This window comes from Taeniopygia guttata, chromosome 14, assembly GCF_048771995.1.
Source record: "Taeniopygia guttata chromosome 14, bTaeGut7.mat, whole genome shotgun sequence".
Classification (NCBI taxonomy): domain Eukaryota; kingdom Metazoa; phylum Chordata; class Aves; order Passeriformes; family Estrildidae; genus Taeniopygia; species Taeniopygia guttata.
The window spans coordinates 4,154,523-4,173,922 of record NC_133039.1 but is presented as its reverse complement, the minus strand read 5'-3'; the positions used below and the strand labels follow the sequence as shown (position 1 = coordinate 4,173,922).

At 42.2% G+C, this 19,400-nt stretch overlaps 1 protein-coding gene across 2 annotated transcripts in view; it reads left to right on the top strand.

Annotated features, from left to right (window-relative positions):
• Window positions 1-19,400, top strand: part of CARD11 (caspase recruitment domain family member 11) — a 44,694-nt gene that overhangs the window by 14,071 nt on the left and 11,223 nt on the right. For both annotated transcript variants that reach the window (XM_030284788.4, XM_030284789.4), the window contains exons 2-12: window positions 6,573-6,785; window positions 7,387-7,524; window positions 8,154-8,479; window positions 9,185-9,364; window positions 10,951-11,103; window positions 11,197-11,322; window positions 11,803-12,000; window positions 12,844-13,023; window positions 14,067-14,121; window positions 15,340-15,449; window positions 16,609-16,712. In XM_030284788.4, the coding sequence (XP_030140648.4) occupies window positions 6,573-6,785; window positions 7,387-7,524; window positions 8,154-8,479; window positions 9,185-9,364; window positions 10,951-11,103; window positions 11,197-11,322; window positions 11,803-12,000; window positions 12,844-13,023; window positions 14,067-14,121; window positions 15,340-15,449; window positions 16,609-16,712 (1,783 nt within the window). The remainder of the gene's footprint in view (window positions 1-6,572; window positions 6,786-7,386; window positions 7,525-8,153; window positions 8,480-9,184; window positions 9,365-10,950; window positions 11,104-11,196; window positions 11,323-11,802; window positions 12,001-12,843; window positions 13,024-14,066; window positions 14,122-15,339; window positions 15,450-16,608; window positions 16,713-19,400) is intronic.

Sequence of the window (19,400 nt, the reverse complement as noted above, 5' to 3'; positions counted from 1 at the left end):
CCTCATCATTTTTCACCCTCAATTCTCATCTCTCTCCCCTCTTCACATTTTTTTTTTCTGCATCTCTTATTGTTCATATCTCTCATTTCTCATTTACTTTTACACATATTAGCATTCAGTGATGGCAGTATGACAGTTTCTGAAACCTGGGTATCAGATTCTCAAACAATATGTGAAAACAGAATAATACCCATCTAATCACCAGTGCAGATATTGGCATCAGGTGGACAAATCTCTCTTCATGGACCCCAGAGGGAACCCAAGTGATTTGGGGTGGCTGGAAGCTAATCTTTGGAGACCATTCCAAGGTGGAAGTATAAAATGGTGGAATGAAGAGTTTTTAACAGAGCATTTTCCATTAACTAAAGAGGAACTGGATTCTAAATTCATGCCTAATTCAAAATGGTGAGATGAATCCACCTCCAAAATTTGCTCCTTTCTCACTAGTGCTTAAACAGTGTGTTACTGCCAGGGCTGGAAGCAGCTTAATTGTTTGTAGGAAATAGTGACACACAGAGAACTGACAGTTGTCAAAACATAGTTTCAGCTATTTGCAGAGGAGGATTTTTCCATTGTCTTTGTTTATGATCAATAAAGTGTGTGCTACAACCAAAGCTGATTGGATGCCTGTTGCATGTTGGAGGCAGCACAACCTGCTCTAAGTTGGCCATTGAGCGAAATTAGTCATTTCCTTCCTGTGAGATCAGGTGATGGGAGCTCAGGGGCTCTAAAGCTGCCAGACTTGAGGAAGAGGTAGAGCAGATACTGCCAGCAGGTGGGGTGTGAGATGGGAAAGCTCCAATCTCAGCCTTTTCTGAAACACAAATCATTGCAGGATCCTAAGGAGCATTGCTGCACTGATTGGGGTCTTTGCAAGAATATTGCATTGGGCAAAACAATGTCCTTAATGTGTAAATAGTGTTTTCCTGCAGAAAGCAATAGGAATTGTATATAATTTCATTGGTAATTTCAAAACACACAAAAGCTCAATGTGGGGAACTCGGTTCCTTCATTGTTCAGCTCTTAGGCAGTGTTAAACTGCAGCATTGAAAACTTGTCTTTGTTGCACCCACTGTTTTCTGGTTTAGGTAGTTCTAAGCAAACTGTTGAGTGTCCTGACTGACAACACCAATAATTGATCTGTGCTTTATGTATGAGTTACCCTCCTTTTTTCTGAGATGGGGTTTTATATGGATCTGTTCTTAGGAAAGGAAATAAAGACAGAAAGCAATAATTAAAGAGAGTTCCAAGAGTATTAATTCTTCTGACCCCCTTCTGTTAGGACAGGAATAATGATTTATTCAATTGCTTGGTTTGTTTTGGGTTCTTCTTTTTTTCCAGAAGGGAGAAGTACTGAATTGCAGGACTGAAGTACTGAAGTACAGAAGGGAGGGTAACATGATAGAATTTTTCATTTCTTTTTGTCTCACTTGGGTTTTGAGCTTACAGTTACAAAAATGAAGGGAATTTTCTTTCTCTCTTCTGAAACCAGATGAAGATCGTTCCAGAGCTTTCTGAACCAGTTAAGGGGTTTGGTTTGCTTCCTTCTTCCTCTCTTCAGTTCAGAAAATGGGAGTACTACTCATGTTAGCTACTGAAAATCTAGCATTACCTCCCTGCAGTGCTGGTGTTTGGGGTTTCTTTTGTAGGCTGTGTGGAATGGGAAGATTGACTCAATTGAATTGAATAAGACATTTTTGTGCAAAAATAATCCTATTTTGTGTTTAAAGCTTCTTGCTCTTCTATTACCTTGGTATCTCTTATTCTACTTTTTTTTATATATATTTTGTTGAAATAAGTAAGATGCTTGAATTTCTTGCATAAAGAAGGGGTTCTGAGATACATAGAATGATACATAGAATGATTCTTTTCATGTGGTTCACTATGACCCAAAACAGAAATACAACCCAGCCCAGTCAGCAGAGCTGCTGCCTTCAGAAAGTATTGTGAGGTCTGCAGAGTCTGAATTAATAAAACTGCACCCATAATAAATATTTTTCTCAGGGCTTTCCATCTCAGTCGTTCCCTGTGCTTTGCAGTCACTAATTAACAAGTCCTACCTTGTCACAAACATACCCATTGCCAACCTTGTTTTCAGGTGGGGACACTGAGGGAGAAACGAACAATATAAAGTGCAAATTCTTAAAGGCAGACAAAGACACTGCCTTGTCTCCTTTGGGAGTCTGGATTTAGACACCTGTATCAAAAAAAAATTGCAAGGATAGGTAAGCAAATTTAGTCATCTTTATCAATGTTTGAACCTTTTAAAAGTGGTTTTCAGTACCACAGAACATCCAGAGAGCAGCCAACATAATTGGAAACTGCTGGTATTCAGCATTTCAGCAAGCCTGGAGGGCACACAGAGCTCTCCTGTCCTTAAGCAAAGGAATATAATTTCCTTATCACACTTTAAACTGTGACTTTCCTCTAAAAGTAAAAATAGCTCTAAATCCCTTTGTGGTTTTGTGGTTCTCTGATATTGCAAATCTGCACATATCCACACAAGCAGCTTTTGAGAAAATCACCCAGTTGTTACACTTTGTCATGTGAGGTGCTGTACACACTGCAGGGAGAAAAGACATGCCCCACAGACTCTGGAGATGTGCTGAGAAAGAGTATGTAGAACAACACCCTCAAAATGCTGAGAATAATTAGATACACAGTTTTAGAATGTTGTTTTCATCTTTATTTTTGGTTTAAAGTATGATGATTTATATGTAATTCTTTCATACTCATCATTTAACATAAAATTCTGTTCTTATTAAGTTATAATATGCAAAACATTTTGTGTACTGTGGTTTCTTTTTAAATTCTGCCAGTCTGCAAACGTCTGTGACAAATACAGAAATCCAAAACATAACAATAGATTACCTCTTCCAAAATAAACTTTCTTCTTCTTCTCAGTACGAAGAGAAAACCCTTTTTTCATATTTCACAAAAGGAATATCAGGAAATCAGAAACCTGAGCTGAAAGCTGCATTGGCTACATGGCAGTTCCTGAGTATTGACAGGCTGGCAGAAATTGAGAGCACAAGGATGCAAATGATTGAAGAGCTGAAGGGTTAATTTCTGCACCATCATCAAACAAAGCACAAAAAACAAAAATGAAGCTTTAGATGTGACCTGATGATGAGCACTTTATAGAACCCCTGGGTCTGAAGCCTGCAGGCTTTATTCCCTTGATCAGTGGAGAGTGTCACTGACATATGAGAGTGTGGAGTCTGAGTGAGAACAGAGAGCAGCTTTAACTGCAAGATGATTTGTTCAGCTGAAAAATCCACCACGGAAAAACCAGCAAACATCCAGAACGATTCATTTGTGTGTAACAGCCAGCAGAAGGATAGTCCCTGAGAGAGAAAAGGAGACAAGGGGGGCAGAGTGTTCCTTTTAATGTAAAAAGCGATTCTCTCTTTTATTTGTCTACATCTACAGAGACCTTTGAAATAGATGGAACAAGCTGAGATTATGACTGGATTAAGCTCTCCTGCAGTTAAAAGCTATTTTGTATACTAACTACTGAAAGGAGCAGCAGGAGAGCAATTTTTTAACTGCTGTGGTAATTTCTTATTTCTTTTTGCTTAATGTCTGTTGAAGTCAGTCCAAGTCTGTGAGTTCACACCTGTGATTTGTAATGGATGCCATAGTATTTCTATGACATATCACAACTCTTAGATGTGCTAGTTTACAGCTCAAGAGGTGTTGGAATCACAAATTAGATAATGGTAATAAAGATCAGGTTAAATAAGTAATTACACATTTGAAAACATTTTAAATCTGTCATTTTTAATTTTATAAGTGAAAACAACTTTTCTGCAATATCATCATAGGAAGGAAGGACAGAAGCAGGGAACAAGGGCTATAAAATGCCTAGAAAATGCATGTACTGCTAAAAAAACTTCTAAAATTAAAGCCAGTAATACAAGACCTTTATTAGTGTCCCACTGAGTTTCAGTTGTTACATCTGGGTTTTTGACCAGCACACCAAAATTTCAACCAATGGCGAGCATTTTGCTTCCTATTCAACATTATATTAAATACTAAATCAAATCATTATTTGCTCAGTAGGAGGGGTTGTGCACTAATATCAGCTGATCATTGCTATTTTCTCTGGAACAGCCTCACAGCAAAGGCAGCACCTCGAGCTCCAGGAAGGGGGGAGTGATCCCTGGGACACATCCCTGGAGCTGTGGGCAGAGAGGGAGAGAGCTTAGCTGTGACTCTGCAGGGCATTTCCAAGGTGGAATTCCAGAGAAGGATGCAAAAGGGAGGGTCTGACATTCCTACATGGGCGTGAAGGACCACTCCACTAAATGACATTTCTCAGGGCTTGCACCTTATAATAGACTGTGTTTAGCAGGAGTTTGCTACCAGAAATCTTTTAAAATTCTTAGCCACTCATCCAATATACTTATTACTTTCCCATTAATCATTATGTCCCCAAAATAACAGTATGGATGTATTATGCCCATATACAAGGGACTATTTGATAAAGATTTTTTTTTTTAATGTCAGGTAAAACATATTCATGTTGAGAATTACGCTGATGAGTGAACTCTTCTTTGAATCATTTAGTGGAGAAATCCCTTACTAATGTCCTGAGGGAACTGCTGACAGTGTGCAATAATTTCTGGTTCAGCGCAGCAGATTACAAGATATCTTGCATTTTATGAAATTCAGGCAAGTGCTTCTTTTGCACTCTGAGATCCATCCCTGAGCTCCCTGGTATGCTCCCAGAAATTAAAGGGCCTGTGACTTTCCTTTTTTCAGCTGCATGAGTGCTGTGGCTGTGAGCTGACTGAGGCAGTGTGTGACCTTCTTCTTCACTGCCTTCTAATCCCCAAAGTCCAGCTTCTCCAATTATGTAGCATTTGTTAAATTCACCTTTGAAGTGAAATACAGTTACTTCCAGAATAATGGTGGAGAGTAAGGTTCATGAGAATGTGTGAGGACTTCAGATGAAGCTCTTTCACCTTTAGCATTCCTCCCACTACAACCTGCTTTGTAAAGATTTTTCTCTATTGTTTTACCTTTATTCTACTCATTGCTTCAATGTCATTTTTACCACACATAAATACTGGCATTCAGTGAGAATTTCACCCAACCAGTGTGAAGTTCATAGGATCAGGGAGATTTTCTCCTAGCTACAGCCTTACCCCATGATTCTGCATCCCACTGAACTGCTCTGTTTTCTGCAAAGAAAAGCATTCTGCTGGAGTACAGGAAAAGAACAAAGCCCCTGCCAACACTCCCTTAACTTGTCCATACTGTGAAAAACCATCCAAATTTTTCTAACAGAGATATTGAAACCCAGACTAGGATTTTTGACAAATTGGGAAAGCTTTTAAAAGCATCAAGCAGAGAGCATGCATTGTTTTTGTAGGAATATTCTGTATTTCATTATGTGAGAACACTGACAAACACATTATTTAGCAGACATAAAGCACTTTTGGCTATAGTTTTCAGAATGAGGAATTAATACCCCTTGGCTATCCAATTCATGAGCTGGTTTTGCTCAGGGATGCTCAGTGTAACACAGGCTGCTCCCCAGTTCGTAAAGCTGGAAGCTGAGAAAAGCAGCATGTTGCTTTTGAGGCCTTTAGTTACTGATTACTAGCAAAGCCTCAGAAAGCAGAGCTCTCATCTCATATGGTCCAAGAAGAACATAGTTTTCTTCCACCATGGTCTCTGAACTTGAAATAAAAGCTTATGTTCCATGTGCCACTTGGATCACAATGTCCCATGAAAGCTAGAATGCAAAAATAGTACTAGATGAAAGGTTCATATTTAACACAACATAAAGAAGGAAATTTTTTTTTTTTTTTACAAAGTTTCTTTAGTTTTAACTTCAGTACAAGTTTTCTTGCCTCACTGTAGCCTGCCATGTAACTTTCTCTAATGAGCTGGTACAAATTAGGAGCTGGCAGGAAATTGCTTCACAAGCGCTCAGAAACCATGTGATAACATTTGCATGAGTCAAGAACATTTTCGGACTGCAGTGACACAATGCTGTTACCTGCCCTCTCCTGCAGGGAAAAGTGAGGTCTGAGCTCCCAGGTACCCCTCAGTGCATCCACAGCCAGCTGCAGACACAGACCTGCCTTAACTATTCTTGTGTGCAGCCACTTACAGGTGCTGGCTCATCGCATCCGTGCAGGTTCACATCAGTACAGCTTGCAGGAGCAAAGGAGGTGAGGATGAAAGCCTTCATTGCCTGCAGCCAGTATTTGTCTTTGCTCTGAGCCCTGCAGGTTCATTCCCTTCTTGCCTTGCACTGTGCCCTTTGCCGTTGCCTCTCTGACTTGTAAAGAGCTCGGTGGAGTTGGCTGAGTGCAGATTCATCACTGGAGAGCGATGAGCAGTAGTTCATAGACTCAGGACAGCACTTCTGTGAACTGTCATTTCCCAGATGAGCTGTGGACAGGCTGCACTTCAAACAGCTTCAATATTGGGCAAATTCAGCATTAGTCAGAGGTGGTTCTGAGCTCGTCCCTTGTGACATGGAAGCACAAAATGGTACTGGGATTGGAGCTATCCTGCTTGGAGTTGATTTGCCCGTTGTGTCCCTTGTTCAGGAGCAGAGCCAGAGATGGATGACTGCCTGGAGACCCTGAAAGATGAGGAGGAGGCTTTGTGGGAGAATGTGGAGTGCAATCGGCACATGCTGAGCCGCTACATCAACCCAGCCAAGCTGACCCCCTACTTACGGCAGTGCAAAGTCATCGACGAGCAGGATGAGGATGAGGTGCTCAACTCACTCATGCTGCCCTCCAAAATTAACAGAGCAGGTAATTATCTGGTCAGTGGCTCCATCTGCATCTCTGTCTGAAAAGCTTTGCTCTACTAAGTCTGGAGAGAGCCTGAATCAAGTTACAGATTATCAGATGGAAATTCTTCTATCTTATTTACAGGAGGTTTAAAGTTTGGGGGGATTCTGATGCTATTTTGATAACAAAGACTCCTTCCAGTGCTTTGCAGGCTGGAGCTCATGGGTTTCAAATTCCCATCAAAGCCTTGGCAAATATTTCAGTTAACACAAGCAGCAGTCAGTGCCATTCCAGGAGTAGCTTTTCAGCTGTCTTGCAGTACTTTGTGATTTGTCACTGGAAGATCTGCCATCCCTGCCTGGTAACGGCTGCACTGAATATCTTGTGCTTTGAAATTTCTGTTCCAGAGACCAATTTGCCCACACTCCCTCAGAATAACAATCAGCACAAACATACAGATTTGGTGGCATTACTTTACGGGTTCAGCTGAACTCAGTTAATCAGGCGGATTTTGCACAGCTCGTTGCTGTGGCAGAGATGAACCTCAGGAACATCAGGGATGTGGTATTTGCTCGTGCTGCTCGTGGGGCTGATGTGTCACCTCTCTGCTGTCTGTACCCAGGCCGGCTGCTGGACATCCTCCACACCAAGGGCCAGAGGGGCTACGTGGTGTTCTTAGAGAGCCTGGAGTTTTACTACCCTGAACTCTACAAACTGGTGACAGGGAAAGAGCCTACACGGAGATTTTCCACTATTGTTGGTGAGTAGAATCAGTCACAAAGGAGCCTGCTAAAGTAAGGACTCTCTGGAAGACTGGTTTGGATTTTTCAGGCAAAAAATTGAAATAAAAGCCAATCTTGGTGTGGAATGCTTTTCAGTCCCCTTCAAAGCAAAATGTGGTAGGTAATGTATAAAGCAAAAGGATATCCCAGCTGTCTGAATGGAGCTGAAGAGCTTTAAATTGAATGATAGACATTACCAGAATTCTCAAGAGAAGCTGTATTGGAACAGTGGACTGAATTGCACTGACAACTTACACATGTGCAGCACGTTCAGATTAATTGTACTTGCACAGATTCATTGTACAAAGGTTGTGCTATTTCCACAGGCTCAGCTGAAACAAGACAAATGTAAAGACTTCTTCTTCTATCCAGACAAGCTGTATATGTGTATATTGTGATTCTGATACCAGTGTGCTGTGTAATATTTGTACTGTTCCTACTTAGATATACAGATGTGTGTAAATTTGTGTAAATTCTATACCTCTGTACATATTCTGGGCCATTTGTTTTTTACTTAGTTCTGCTGATCCTACATATTACCTTATTAATAAACTAATGTAAATAAGGTACTTTACCAGACATTGATAAGCTGTTCAAACATTTTCAGTGGAGGAGGGACACGAAGGTCTTACCCATTTCCTAATGAATGAGATCATCAAGCTCCAGCAGCAGGTGAAAACAAAAGATGTGCAGCGCTGTGAGCTCCTGGCCAAGTCCCGCCAGCTGGAGGATGAGAGAAAGCAACTAAAGCTGAACAAGATCGAGCTGCTGACCTTCCAGGAGAGATACAACAAGATGAAGGAGGAGAGGAATAACTACAATGATGAGCTGGTCAAGGTGAAAGATGAGAACTACAATCTGGCCATGAGATATGCCCAGCTGAGTGACGAGAAGAGCATGGCTGTGATAAGGAGCCGGGACCTGCAGCTGGAGGTGAGATAAATGCTCTGGGCAGCAATGGAGGGTGCCAGTGGCATCTGGGAAAATGAGATCTCCTCTGACAGAATAATGTGGAGCTCTTATTTGCTTTGCTTATCCAGATTACTAAAGGCATCACTGTACAGAAATGCCAACTGCAGTGAGGTGTATTAATGGCAGATAATTAATTAACAGAATAGAATGCAAATAAAAGTAAAATGTAAAACAACTGCTTGCTAAAAACTTAATTTTAGCTTTTTTAGGCTCAGTAATATCTTGGTACAGTTATCCAGCAGCACTACACCTCCTGGGGATATATTCAGAAAGATATCCTGAATTTTCTGTTTTTCCTGATCCAAATAGTCCATGTGCAAAAAACACAGTGTGTGGTCAGCCTCTGTTAATTCTGTTTCATATCTCTTTATTTATTGGAGGATTGAGAATGTACCATTTTTTTTCAGTCCAGGTATTCTAAAATGCCACAACCAGCTACAACCATGAGTTGTAACTGGCAAGTAGCAGGTTTGTAATTGAGACTTCACCAGTTAAGTTGTGGACATTCAGCATCCAATTATCAACCACTTGTTAGCATTCACAGCTTATGTTATTTTCCCCTGTATGTTTTCCACCTGGAAGTGAAAGTTTTTTCAGAACACTAAATGTCAGAGTTAGGGAGGATCCCTGTCCTCTCCTCTTTCTCCTTTTCTCTGCTCCCTCTAGATTGACCAGCTGAAGCATCGCTTGAACAAGGTGGAAGAGGAGTGCAAACTGGAGAGGAACCAGTCTTTGAAGCTGAAAAATGATATTGAAAACCGACCCAAAAAGGAACAGGTTCTGGAGTTGGAGCGGGAAAATGAGATGATGAAAACTAAAATCCAGGAGTTACAGTCTATCATTCAGGTATAAAAGCAGATTGCTGCCTTTAAAATCTAGACTCACACATACTCCAGTTGCAGCGCAGGAGGTGTTGGCTGAAACCTCTGCTGCAAAGCTGCAACCAGCAGAAGTGTAAAGTTTGGACAGACAGAAGGCTGCTTGTACAGCTCCCAGCTGCCTGGAGTGCTTCCTGTACAGACACATGCACGAGGAGGAGTTCTACAAAAATAGTCCTCTAAAAAAATCAAGTGTACATGAGAAATTGGCTCTTCCAAGAGTGCAGTGTTTAATTGCTGAACATTGTACCAGCCTGTCATTACAAATCTGTGTTAAACAGCCAGCACAGAACTTTTTGACAGTGACTCTGTGTACCCTGTGTTAGGCTGTTGTCATATCTTTGCCAAAAGGTTTTAACTAAGCAGAGATGATAAATGTTCCTGTACTTAAGGGGTCACTAAGCAGCAGGGTGTCCTGCAGGTCCCTGCTCTAACCTGCACGGGGAGCTTCACCAACCTGTGTTTGGGCAGGTGGGGAAAACAGTTGATGTGCAGCACATTTAGGACTCCTCTGTGAACAACTTGGCCAAATATAGGGATATATGTGATAAGTATTTAGCACTTTGTTAGAAAAGGCTTCTGGCATTTTAAAATTACACTTAAAAATTATCAGTAGAAGGCTTTTTGGAAATGGCTGTAGCCTCTAGCAGTGTCTAACAATTCTTAGTTCTAATACAAATCCAATTCATATGTTGAAAAAGAATGTAGAATAGAAGATTCTGGGAGTTCTGGTCCATGTAGGTCTCTTATATTAATTGAAATAGTCTTACAGCACTTAAAGAAACAGAGAAATAGCTAAAAATAGGATTTAAATTCTCCTAAGTGAAAGTATAAATAAACTCGAATCAATTTGGTTTAGAAATGCTTAGGTATGCTTAGAAATACTGAGTAACCTAAATGTCCCTGAAATCTCCAACTCAGTCTAGATATTTCAAAAACAAATAGGCATATTCCTTGCTAGCATTTTATGCTTTTTTTGTCTTCCATTTATGGTTAATTTTGATGGCAATTATGTGTTGGAACCTGCTTTGGTAATCTTGTTCATTTTAAATCTACAAGAAATTATATTCCTGGATGGTGTAGAAAATGAAGCAGTGGTACAAGGTACTCCAGGCATGTTTAATATTCTCTGAGTGCAGCCCTGCAAAGCCTGTGCATGCCTTAAAAATTCTCCTGAATATTTTCTTAGGCCCTGCTCTTTGGAAAGTGGTGATTTTTGTGCTCAGTGAGAGCTGATTAATAGAAAAGAGTTTTGAATGCAGGGCTTGGAGTGAAGAATTGTCATTGCATCCAAACTGGATCAAATTATAGCCAGTACAATAGACCAGTAAAAGAGTTCCTTCATCAGACTATTCTGACAGCAAGACAGATTTTATTCATCTTTTCTGACACTGCTTTAAAATATGAACGAATGTCCATGTCTTCTCCTGCTTTCCCATTGCAGTATCTTGTTAATTTGCTATTCCTCTTGCTTGTTACTGTCTCTGATACTTCTCTCCCTGCAAAACTATTTTCTGTTTCCCTGGCCTGGCTCTAAAAAATGTCTTTCCTCAGGCTGACAAGAGGGGTTTGCCAGATTCAGACAAAGCCATTTTGGATATTCTGGAACACGACCGTAAGGAGGCACTGGAGGATCGTCATGAGCTGGTCAACAAGATCTTCAATCTCCAAGAGGAGATTCGTCATGTGGAGGATTTGAGAGACAAGGTGAGGAATGGAAGGGTAGAGAGATGGAATATCTCAGGCTGGTGCCCAAAATGCCTCTGAGAGCAGTGGTGGCTAACCGTGTGTCATTTCCAGTATCTTGAGGAGAAAGAAGATTTGGAGTTAAAGTGCTCAACACTAGGAAAAGACTGTGAGATGTACAAGCACCGCATGAACACTGTGATGATACAGCTGGAAGAGGTAGAAAAGGAGCGAGACCAGGTATCTCACAGTTAAAGCAGGGGAAAATCAATAGCAAAAGCCTCTATCTGCTCTGTGTCGCTTTGGGGAATTGTAGGTAATTGGGCCCAAAATACCATTATAAAATAAGCAGTTCAAAGAATTACTTGTTGGGATTTGCATTATGGTAATTAAACACAGGGTAATATTGGGTTGTTTCCACAGTGTAGCATCTGGCAGGCAGGACTGGGATCTTAACAGCAGCTCCTGCAAGGCTTTACATCAGTGTCAAGTCACCCCATTTGCACTCTGGGACGTTTTCCCACCAATGCAGAGGGAGCTGTAATTGAACCACCCTCATCATCATAATTTTTAATGGCGCTACTGTGGCACATCCTGGTCCTGACTGCTGTGTTAATGGGTGGCTGGGCACCACTGCTGAAGTCCCCCTTGCCAGCACCTCACAAACAAAAGCAGCAGGAGGAGGCTCTGGTGCCCAGGTGGTTTCTCGCCCCGCTGCAGGCGTTCCGCTCGCGCGACGAGGCTCAGACGCAGTACTCACACTGTCTGATTGAGAAGGACAAATACAGGAAGCAGATCCGGGAGCTGGAGGAGAGGAACGATGAGCTCCGCATCGAGGTGGTGCGCAAGGAAGCGTGCATCGTCAACCTGGAGTGCAAACTGCGGCGCCTCTCCAAGGACAGCAGCTTCCTCGACCAGGTACGGCTGAGCAAGGCAGACATCATCTCTTTTGTTCACAGAATTCACAGAATGACCAGCTTGGAAGAGACCTTAAAGATCATCGAGTCCAACCCAGCCCCAACACCACAACTAAACTTGGCACCCAGTGCCACATCCAGGCTTTGTTTAACACATCCAGGGATGGTGACTCCACCACCTCCCTGGGCACCCATTCCAGAGCTTTATCACCCTTTCTGTAAAGAAAGTTTTCCTAATATCCAACCTATATTTCCCTTGACACTGCTTGAGACTGTGTCCTCTGGTTCTGTCATTGCTGCCTGGTGAAAGAGACCAACCCCCATCTGACTACAGCCACCTTTCAGAGTGTTGTAGAGAGTGATAAGGAAGAGACTTGTTAAGACTTGCTTTTACAAACATTTTGGCCTGAACAGGAGAGGGGACTTTTCTAATTCTTTGTATGAATTAACTGAAAAAAATAATCTCCTACTAAATTCCAGTGTTGTGAATTCTTTGCTATAGTGTTTTTCAAGTTGTCTGTTATGCACATGGCTTCCCAAAAGCTGCCATCCCACAGCTTGACTTTAAATGGAAGGGGAAAAATGCAGAAAATCAAATGTTTTCTACATTGGGGTAGAAACTACAAATATTTTTTAGGAACCTGTGTGAAAAAGAATTCAGTCTATGAACAGAAATCCCCACAAATCTCAGCCCAAATTACTGACTGGCTCTGAAGCCACATTCTGTGTGAGCTTCTAAAGCACTGGAGTTGCAGTAGGCTCAATCAGATTACTCTAAAGGAAGGTCATGAGTTTGTTGTGCCAAACTGGTCTCAGAAATAATGTGTTCCCTTGTGATTTTTAGAGTTTGCCGCGGAATCTTCCCATTACCATTATCTCCCAAGCCTTTGGGACTTCTGGCCCAAAAGCCAATGGTCAGGAAGCCGATGACTCCTCCACTTCTGAGGACTCTCCTGAAGACAACAAATTCTTCTTGCCTGATCAAGTTCGTCTCAAGAGAAGAGTGAACCTAAAGGGGATTCAGGTGTGTCTGAATCTGAGGCTGGAATAACACAGAGCAGGGACTTTTAGAATTATCAGACATAACACATGTGTGGCTGTGCCTCTGAAACTACTGTAAAGATAAGAACAGATCTGTGTATGATAGTGAGCTGTGCGTGATAGTTTTTGCCCTGTGGTGATTTGCATCTTGAGGAGCAGATCTAATCAGGCTTCATAGACTGTTTTCTGTCCCTTCTCCCCATTTTCTGGTTTTTTCTCACTTCTGCTGTTCATTCACATTCTTGGAGCATTGTCAATAAATTGATTCTTTGCCTCCTTAACATTAGTGGAAAAAAAAAATGACATAATGCCTGAGGTCCAATACATGCTGAAGGTGAAAAACGAAGCATTGGTGAAAAGCTCTCAGCAGCTGGAAGGAAAAATAGAAAGAAATGGACACAATCTGGAGCAAAATTAACTATCTAATTTAGAATTAAATTATGGCAATTTCCTCACCCCTAATAGGAAGAGGGTAGCATGAGTTAGGTTCATGCTTTCCCTGACTAGCTGCATTCACATGGCTATTATCTGATGCTGAATTCACGATCAGTAAAAAAAACCCCACAAAAATCTAACATTAGGGCTTTTGAGGTTCTCTTTCCTTTCATCTGCACTTGAATTCTCCCTGCCCTTCATAACCTTCCTGAGCTCTGACTGTCATTATTACTTATGGCAATAGAGCAGCATTTTTCACATTGCACACTCCAAAAGGATGCCTGTTGTATTAACAGCTGCCTGAAACCAGTCCCAAGGCACCCACTTCACCTTTTGTCTCTTTTTTTCTTCATCAGAATCTGGAAATTGCAATGCATTTGGGCCAGGCATTCAAAAGTAGTCAGGTGGCTCACCCTCCATCACTGCTGTTGTATTTAAATACCTAAATATCTTCTAAATGTTGGGTCCTGTTGATTAAAGGAGGAGAAGTATATTACAACATAACAGTGAAAAAAGGTGGTGAAAATATCTGGTTTACAGTGTGTGGTAAATATTCTGCATTTGTGCTGATTTTTGTCCTCTTTCTTTTAGATAAGTCCAAGAGCTAAATCTCCTGTCAGCATGAACAAAACATCAGAGTTTCAAGGTCAGAAAGAGCACCCATGTCCTTATTCCTTTTCCATTGCTTTGTCTCTTTCACTTAATCTCTTTAAGTTGTTTTAACAAACATGCCAACCAGGGAAATTCTTAACTAAGTCCAAGTCAGCAAAAAAAAACCCCAAAAAACAAAAAACACAGAAATCACAGTTTCTCTCACAATTATAAATGTAATGATTAAAAGTGGTCAAGACTTCTACTTCATTGTCTTCCCCATCCAAAGGTACCTCCCCAGGCACACAAAGTGCATCCCATAGCTTACCTAAATATTCTGTTTCCTCAGTTTTCCATTTAGTTTACAAAAGTTGTAAAGTTATTTCTGTAACATCTGTACTAAAAATCATTATACCATTCTCTTTTTTCTTTGAAAATCATTCAAGCTGAAAAGGCCCTAATCTAGTGATTGTCTAATGAGTTCCTTTGTCCTTCAGCAAAAGGGAACGAATTTTAAATCTAAAGCATTGCAAAGGCTGGGAGAGGGGGATTGACCCCATGCCCCAGCCAGCCACCAACTTACCAAATTTGTTGCTGTACACTCATGTTTGAGCTGCTCCTAATTCCTCCTGTTTGTGTAACACTACCCCTGAAACACCAAACACCATCAGGGGCAGAACTTCCTTCAGTAGCTGCGTGTGGCCCTGTTGGATAAAATATCCTGGGAAACACAGCTCCTGCTCCAAGGAATTCCATGTTACACAGCAGCTTTGCTGTCAGGCAGTGGTCAGAGGTGCTGAGGAAGGGAAGGAGTCCACACTCACTCTGTGTTACCTGGCACTGCTGAGGGATCTCAGCCTTCTTGATCCCTGTTGTAAATTCTTTGTTGTAACAAAGTGTAATTCAATGAGCCAGCCTTGCAAATTGCCAGATTCAGGTGGTGTAATTAAAACATAAATTCATTAAACAATCCTTTAATTTGTCAAATAGCATTCACTGATCTACCAAAACCAGCCAGGACAGAGGTGAGAGAAAAAGTGGGCAGGAGTCTGTGCAGAGGGTGGGAATTTCTGTGCTTTGCTGGGAACTCCTGGGGAAGGGGAGCCGGATCTGCAGGGCGGGAGCGTGTCCAGGGCCCCTGTCCAGCACAAGAGCAGCTGCAATGGCAAGGGAACATGAGTGCAGTGGCACATCTGTGGGAGGCTCGGCATTGGAAGTGCTCTGACCTGCTTGTCTCTGGTGTGTTTTCTCTGGGTGCTCCCCACGAGTGCAGCAGTCAGAGCCCAGGATGAAGACGGGGCCGAGGGCAGCGCCGGCCGCACCGACACGAGCTCCTCTGTGTCCATCACTAACTCCATCAGCAGCTGTGAAGTCACCAAGATTGTAAGGATGCCCCTTGCCTGTCTACAGCCATCTCTCCTGATGTGGTTCAGAGCTTGCACAGCTCAGTATTAGCACTGCCCCAGCATCCCAGCTGTGATCCCATTCAAGGCCCTTGTCAGAAGCTCCCTTAATCCTTTAACCAGCATTTTGTTAGAACTATCTTATTAGCCTTTCCCAAAATCACAGAATTGGTTTATGTTTATTTAAAGATATTTCAGAGGTATTTATGACCTCTTGCTGTCTCCTTATGCCATTTAACATTTACTGTTAGAAGAAAAGGATTTGCTTTAAAAGCTCCTTTGTAACTTATCTGAGAAAATTTTAAGGGTTTTTTGAGTTCTATAATGCTTTTCCTGTCTATAAGTAACAGTGAGTGAGGAAAGGGGTGCAGATCACAGTTGGAAATTTCTGCATACCATAGTCAAACCATTTCTTCCCTGCTTGCTGTATCCCCATAATCTTCCAAGGTAGATATTCCATTATACATATGTGAGCACTGACACAGCAGGACAGGCAGATAGAGAGTGCTCTTGCAGAGTGTTAATAACAAAGAACAAAACATCTTTCTAGAACACCGTGAAAAATGCTGCCCCCAGGAAATTAAAATTATACTCAAGAATAGCCAGGAAAGAACTTGCTGCCACTCGTAATAAGCTTAGCTGGGTTAAGAATATTTTTTGGAATATCTGTTGGATGTTTAGATGACGTATACTGTTTTCCCTCTAGTGCAATTCAGGGTTTAGTTTCCAGTGCACTGGAAGATTAATTATTTAATATATAGAGATCTGTATTTTTCTTCCTCATTCCAACTATATATATATTTATATAAGTACACATACTGCTTTTCATCCCCCTCCTCCTATGTCAGCTGTGCCACACACAGAAGTAAAGTTACAATGGCTCAGTAAATCAGGCAGTTTTGTGGTCACAGGAGAAGGTGCAGTGCCAGCACACAAGCCGTGCATTGTGCTAAAAACTGGGATATATGAGTGCTCTTGGATTCTGCACAGCTAGAACCCTCTCTTCTTTCCCTGTGTGTGCGTCCCAGTGCAGAGTACAGCCAGTGCAGAGCACCCTTGCTAACGCTGCTGTGAGTGAGAAGTGAGAGCACATTTCAGCCAGATAACCTTTCTGACACCTTTTGGTTTCTCATTCAAAGCAAACCCTGCGAAATCGCAATGACAGCATCATGTCCACCACCCCCGAGCCCCCCGGGAACGACTCCATCGTGCGGCGCTGCAAGGAGGACACCCCTCACTGCAGGTGGGTCACAGGGGGAGCCTGCCCCGAGCCTGCTGCCACAGGGACAAGGGGACAGGGGCTGCAGAGGTCCTCGTGTCTGCCTCTGGTTGGAGAGCCGCTGTAGAATTCACAGAATTCCCAGAATGACCAGGTTGGAAGAGACCTTAAAGATCATCGAGTCCAACCCAGCCCCAACACCTCACTGAGTGCCACATTCAGTCTTTTTTTGTGATTACTCCACCACCTCCCTGGGCAGACCATTCCAGATCTTTTATCACCCTTTCTGTAAAGAAAGTGTTCCTAATATCCAACCTAAATTTCCTTTGACACAGCTTGAGACTGTGTCCTCTGGTTCTGTCTGTAAAGCATAGGATTAACCTAAACTTCTCAAGGCTCAGCCTTTCATCCTGCATTTTGTCCAAAGCACTCAGGAATGCCTGAAGTTCAGCTGGCATCAATGACACAGTGACAGCACTGCAGCCCTGAGTGTAATGACAGAAACACAAACAGGACTGGAGCACCTCGGCACTGATGCTACAGGAGACAGTGTTCTATCTGCCTTTGCACACTGATCCAGCTTCAGTTTTTGCCCCCAGCTCCCTGCTGCCCACATGTCCCTGTTCTTTCCCCTTCTCTCAAAGCCCCCCTTTGCTCTGGAAGCTGCAGAAGTAGAGCAGAGCTGCTTGCACGTCTGTGAGGAGTGAGGGGAGGAGCAGAGGAGGGAGCTGGTTTTTGTGAGTCTCAGGATCTGTTTCTCAGCAGAGAAGGGAGGGGAGAGAAGCTTTGCCCTTGGCTTCACCTTCTGCTGCAGCTTCCACTTCTGCCAGGTCAGGACCCTGGAGTTCCCCTGGCAGTGAAATCACATCAGCTGGTGAGTGGGAAGTTGGTGGCAGGAAGGAAAGAGACTTCCCCAGCCTCACAGTTCCCTAAAGGGCACTGACCCCTTTTCTAAAAGGTTTTTTGCAATGTGATACTCAGACATGCTGTGTTGGTGTGGTGTCAATAGCATCAGTGTCTGCATCAGAAATACCAGGAGACACAAATACATTCCCTAAAGGTAGCAAGCAGAAGCAGAAAAGAACAGAGCAGACCAATTTAGAAGAAAGCAATATATGTGGAGGGTTTTGATCTTTATTAGATCTGTTTTTAATATCTAATTTTTATTAGAACTTTATTCAGGTTTTTATGTTTTTCAGAACAATCTGATCTTGGGCAGACTGCCACTTCTGCCTCTGTCTTTGGACAGCTTTGCAAGACAGCTTTCCACTGAGGGCATCCTCAGCTGGTTCTCCCACATAATTTTCTAGGCTGCTGAGGATTTAAGCAGTGTTTATTTTAGTCTCCCTTAGCTTCTCCTTCATTGTCCTCCAAGTCCCTTTTTAAAGTCTGTTGTATCAATTCAAGATGGAGAAAAGGGGGGTTTTATTAATGATTTGAATGTTTTGTGCTTCAGGTGCTTGAGAAGCCTTTGGCATGCCTGAACTTTTCAATATTTGCAGTATATTACAGAACACAATACATGGAGATTATTCATCTTGTGGATTTATTTCACTGTAACTCTGACTGTATTCTGTTCTGTGTGTTAAGGCATTGGAAGACTGAGTTGTACTGAAATCTGAATTTTTCCCTCATATTAGATATTCTTCATGTGGAAAAAACAGGTACCCTGGAACAAGGTCTGAATGGGAACTTACTTTGTTGGGCTGATAATCACTAAAGTCAAGTATCTCAAGAGCCTGCCCAAAAGTTCTGTGTAGTTTATAACTTTAAAATTAGCATGATAAATTTTTGGAACTTATTTATGAACATAATCCAGAATAATTACTGTTTGCAAGCCAAGTTGCAGGTTTCACAGTTCATCTCTTCTTAATTTGTGTGGAAAAAAAGGTGAGATCATCATTTAATGTAGGAAAAGGTACATTATTTCCCTGCTTATGTATGGTGTAAGAATAGCTGATTCTCTGCAGCCTGTCTGCAAAAATTCACCCTTCAGCTGAAGCCAAATATGAGGAATATCAGCTCCACAGGAGACCTACAAATCATTTTGAATGGGAAAAACAACAAGCTGTTATTTAAACAGCTTTGCAACCAAAGGACATGTTTTAATGAAGTCCTTCTAGTAAAGCTGACAGATCACTCACTTGGCTTGACAGCCCCAATACCCCTGTAAGAGCAAAATTTTAGTGAATTTAGAGTGGCTTTAAGGCCAGCCAACCTGGTGACCTTTGCAGGAAAGGCTGTGTCACTGGGAGCTGGGCTGGGAGCAGAGCTGTGGCAGGTCCTGTGCAGAAGCCTGGAGCACTTTGCCATTCTGTACTGCAGGTACCCGAGTAGCCATGAGAGCTACCCTGAAACTTCTATAAAATGCCTCAAGTGCTTTAAATCAAGCAGATAAATTACTCCTCTTCTGCTGCACCTCAGTAACTTCCCTTGCATTCTCTCTGTCCATCAGTGAACTTCTGGCTTTTTGCTCTGTTGTGGAAAACCCCAGGGTGCAGTGCATGTACAGCAGGCATGGTGCAGCCCTTTACCTCTGTGCTGAACCAAGTGTGGTGTGAGTCACACACCAGACCATCAGTCAGCAGCTTCCTGTTATCCTCAGCAAAATCTTCATTCCCTCACTGCTGTTGGCAGTTCTTCCTTCTGAACCTTCTTGCTGTTTCACATGCTTCCCATGCTGGCTGACACATGTTATCTCCTTTATCTTCC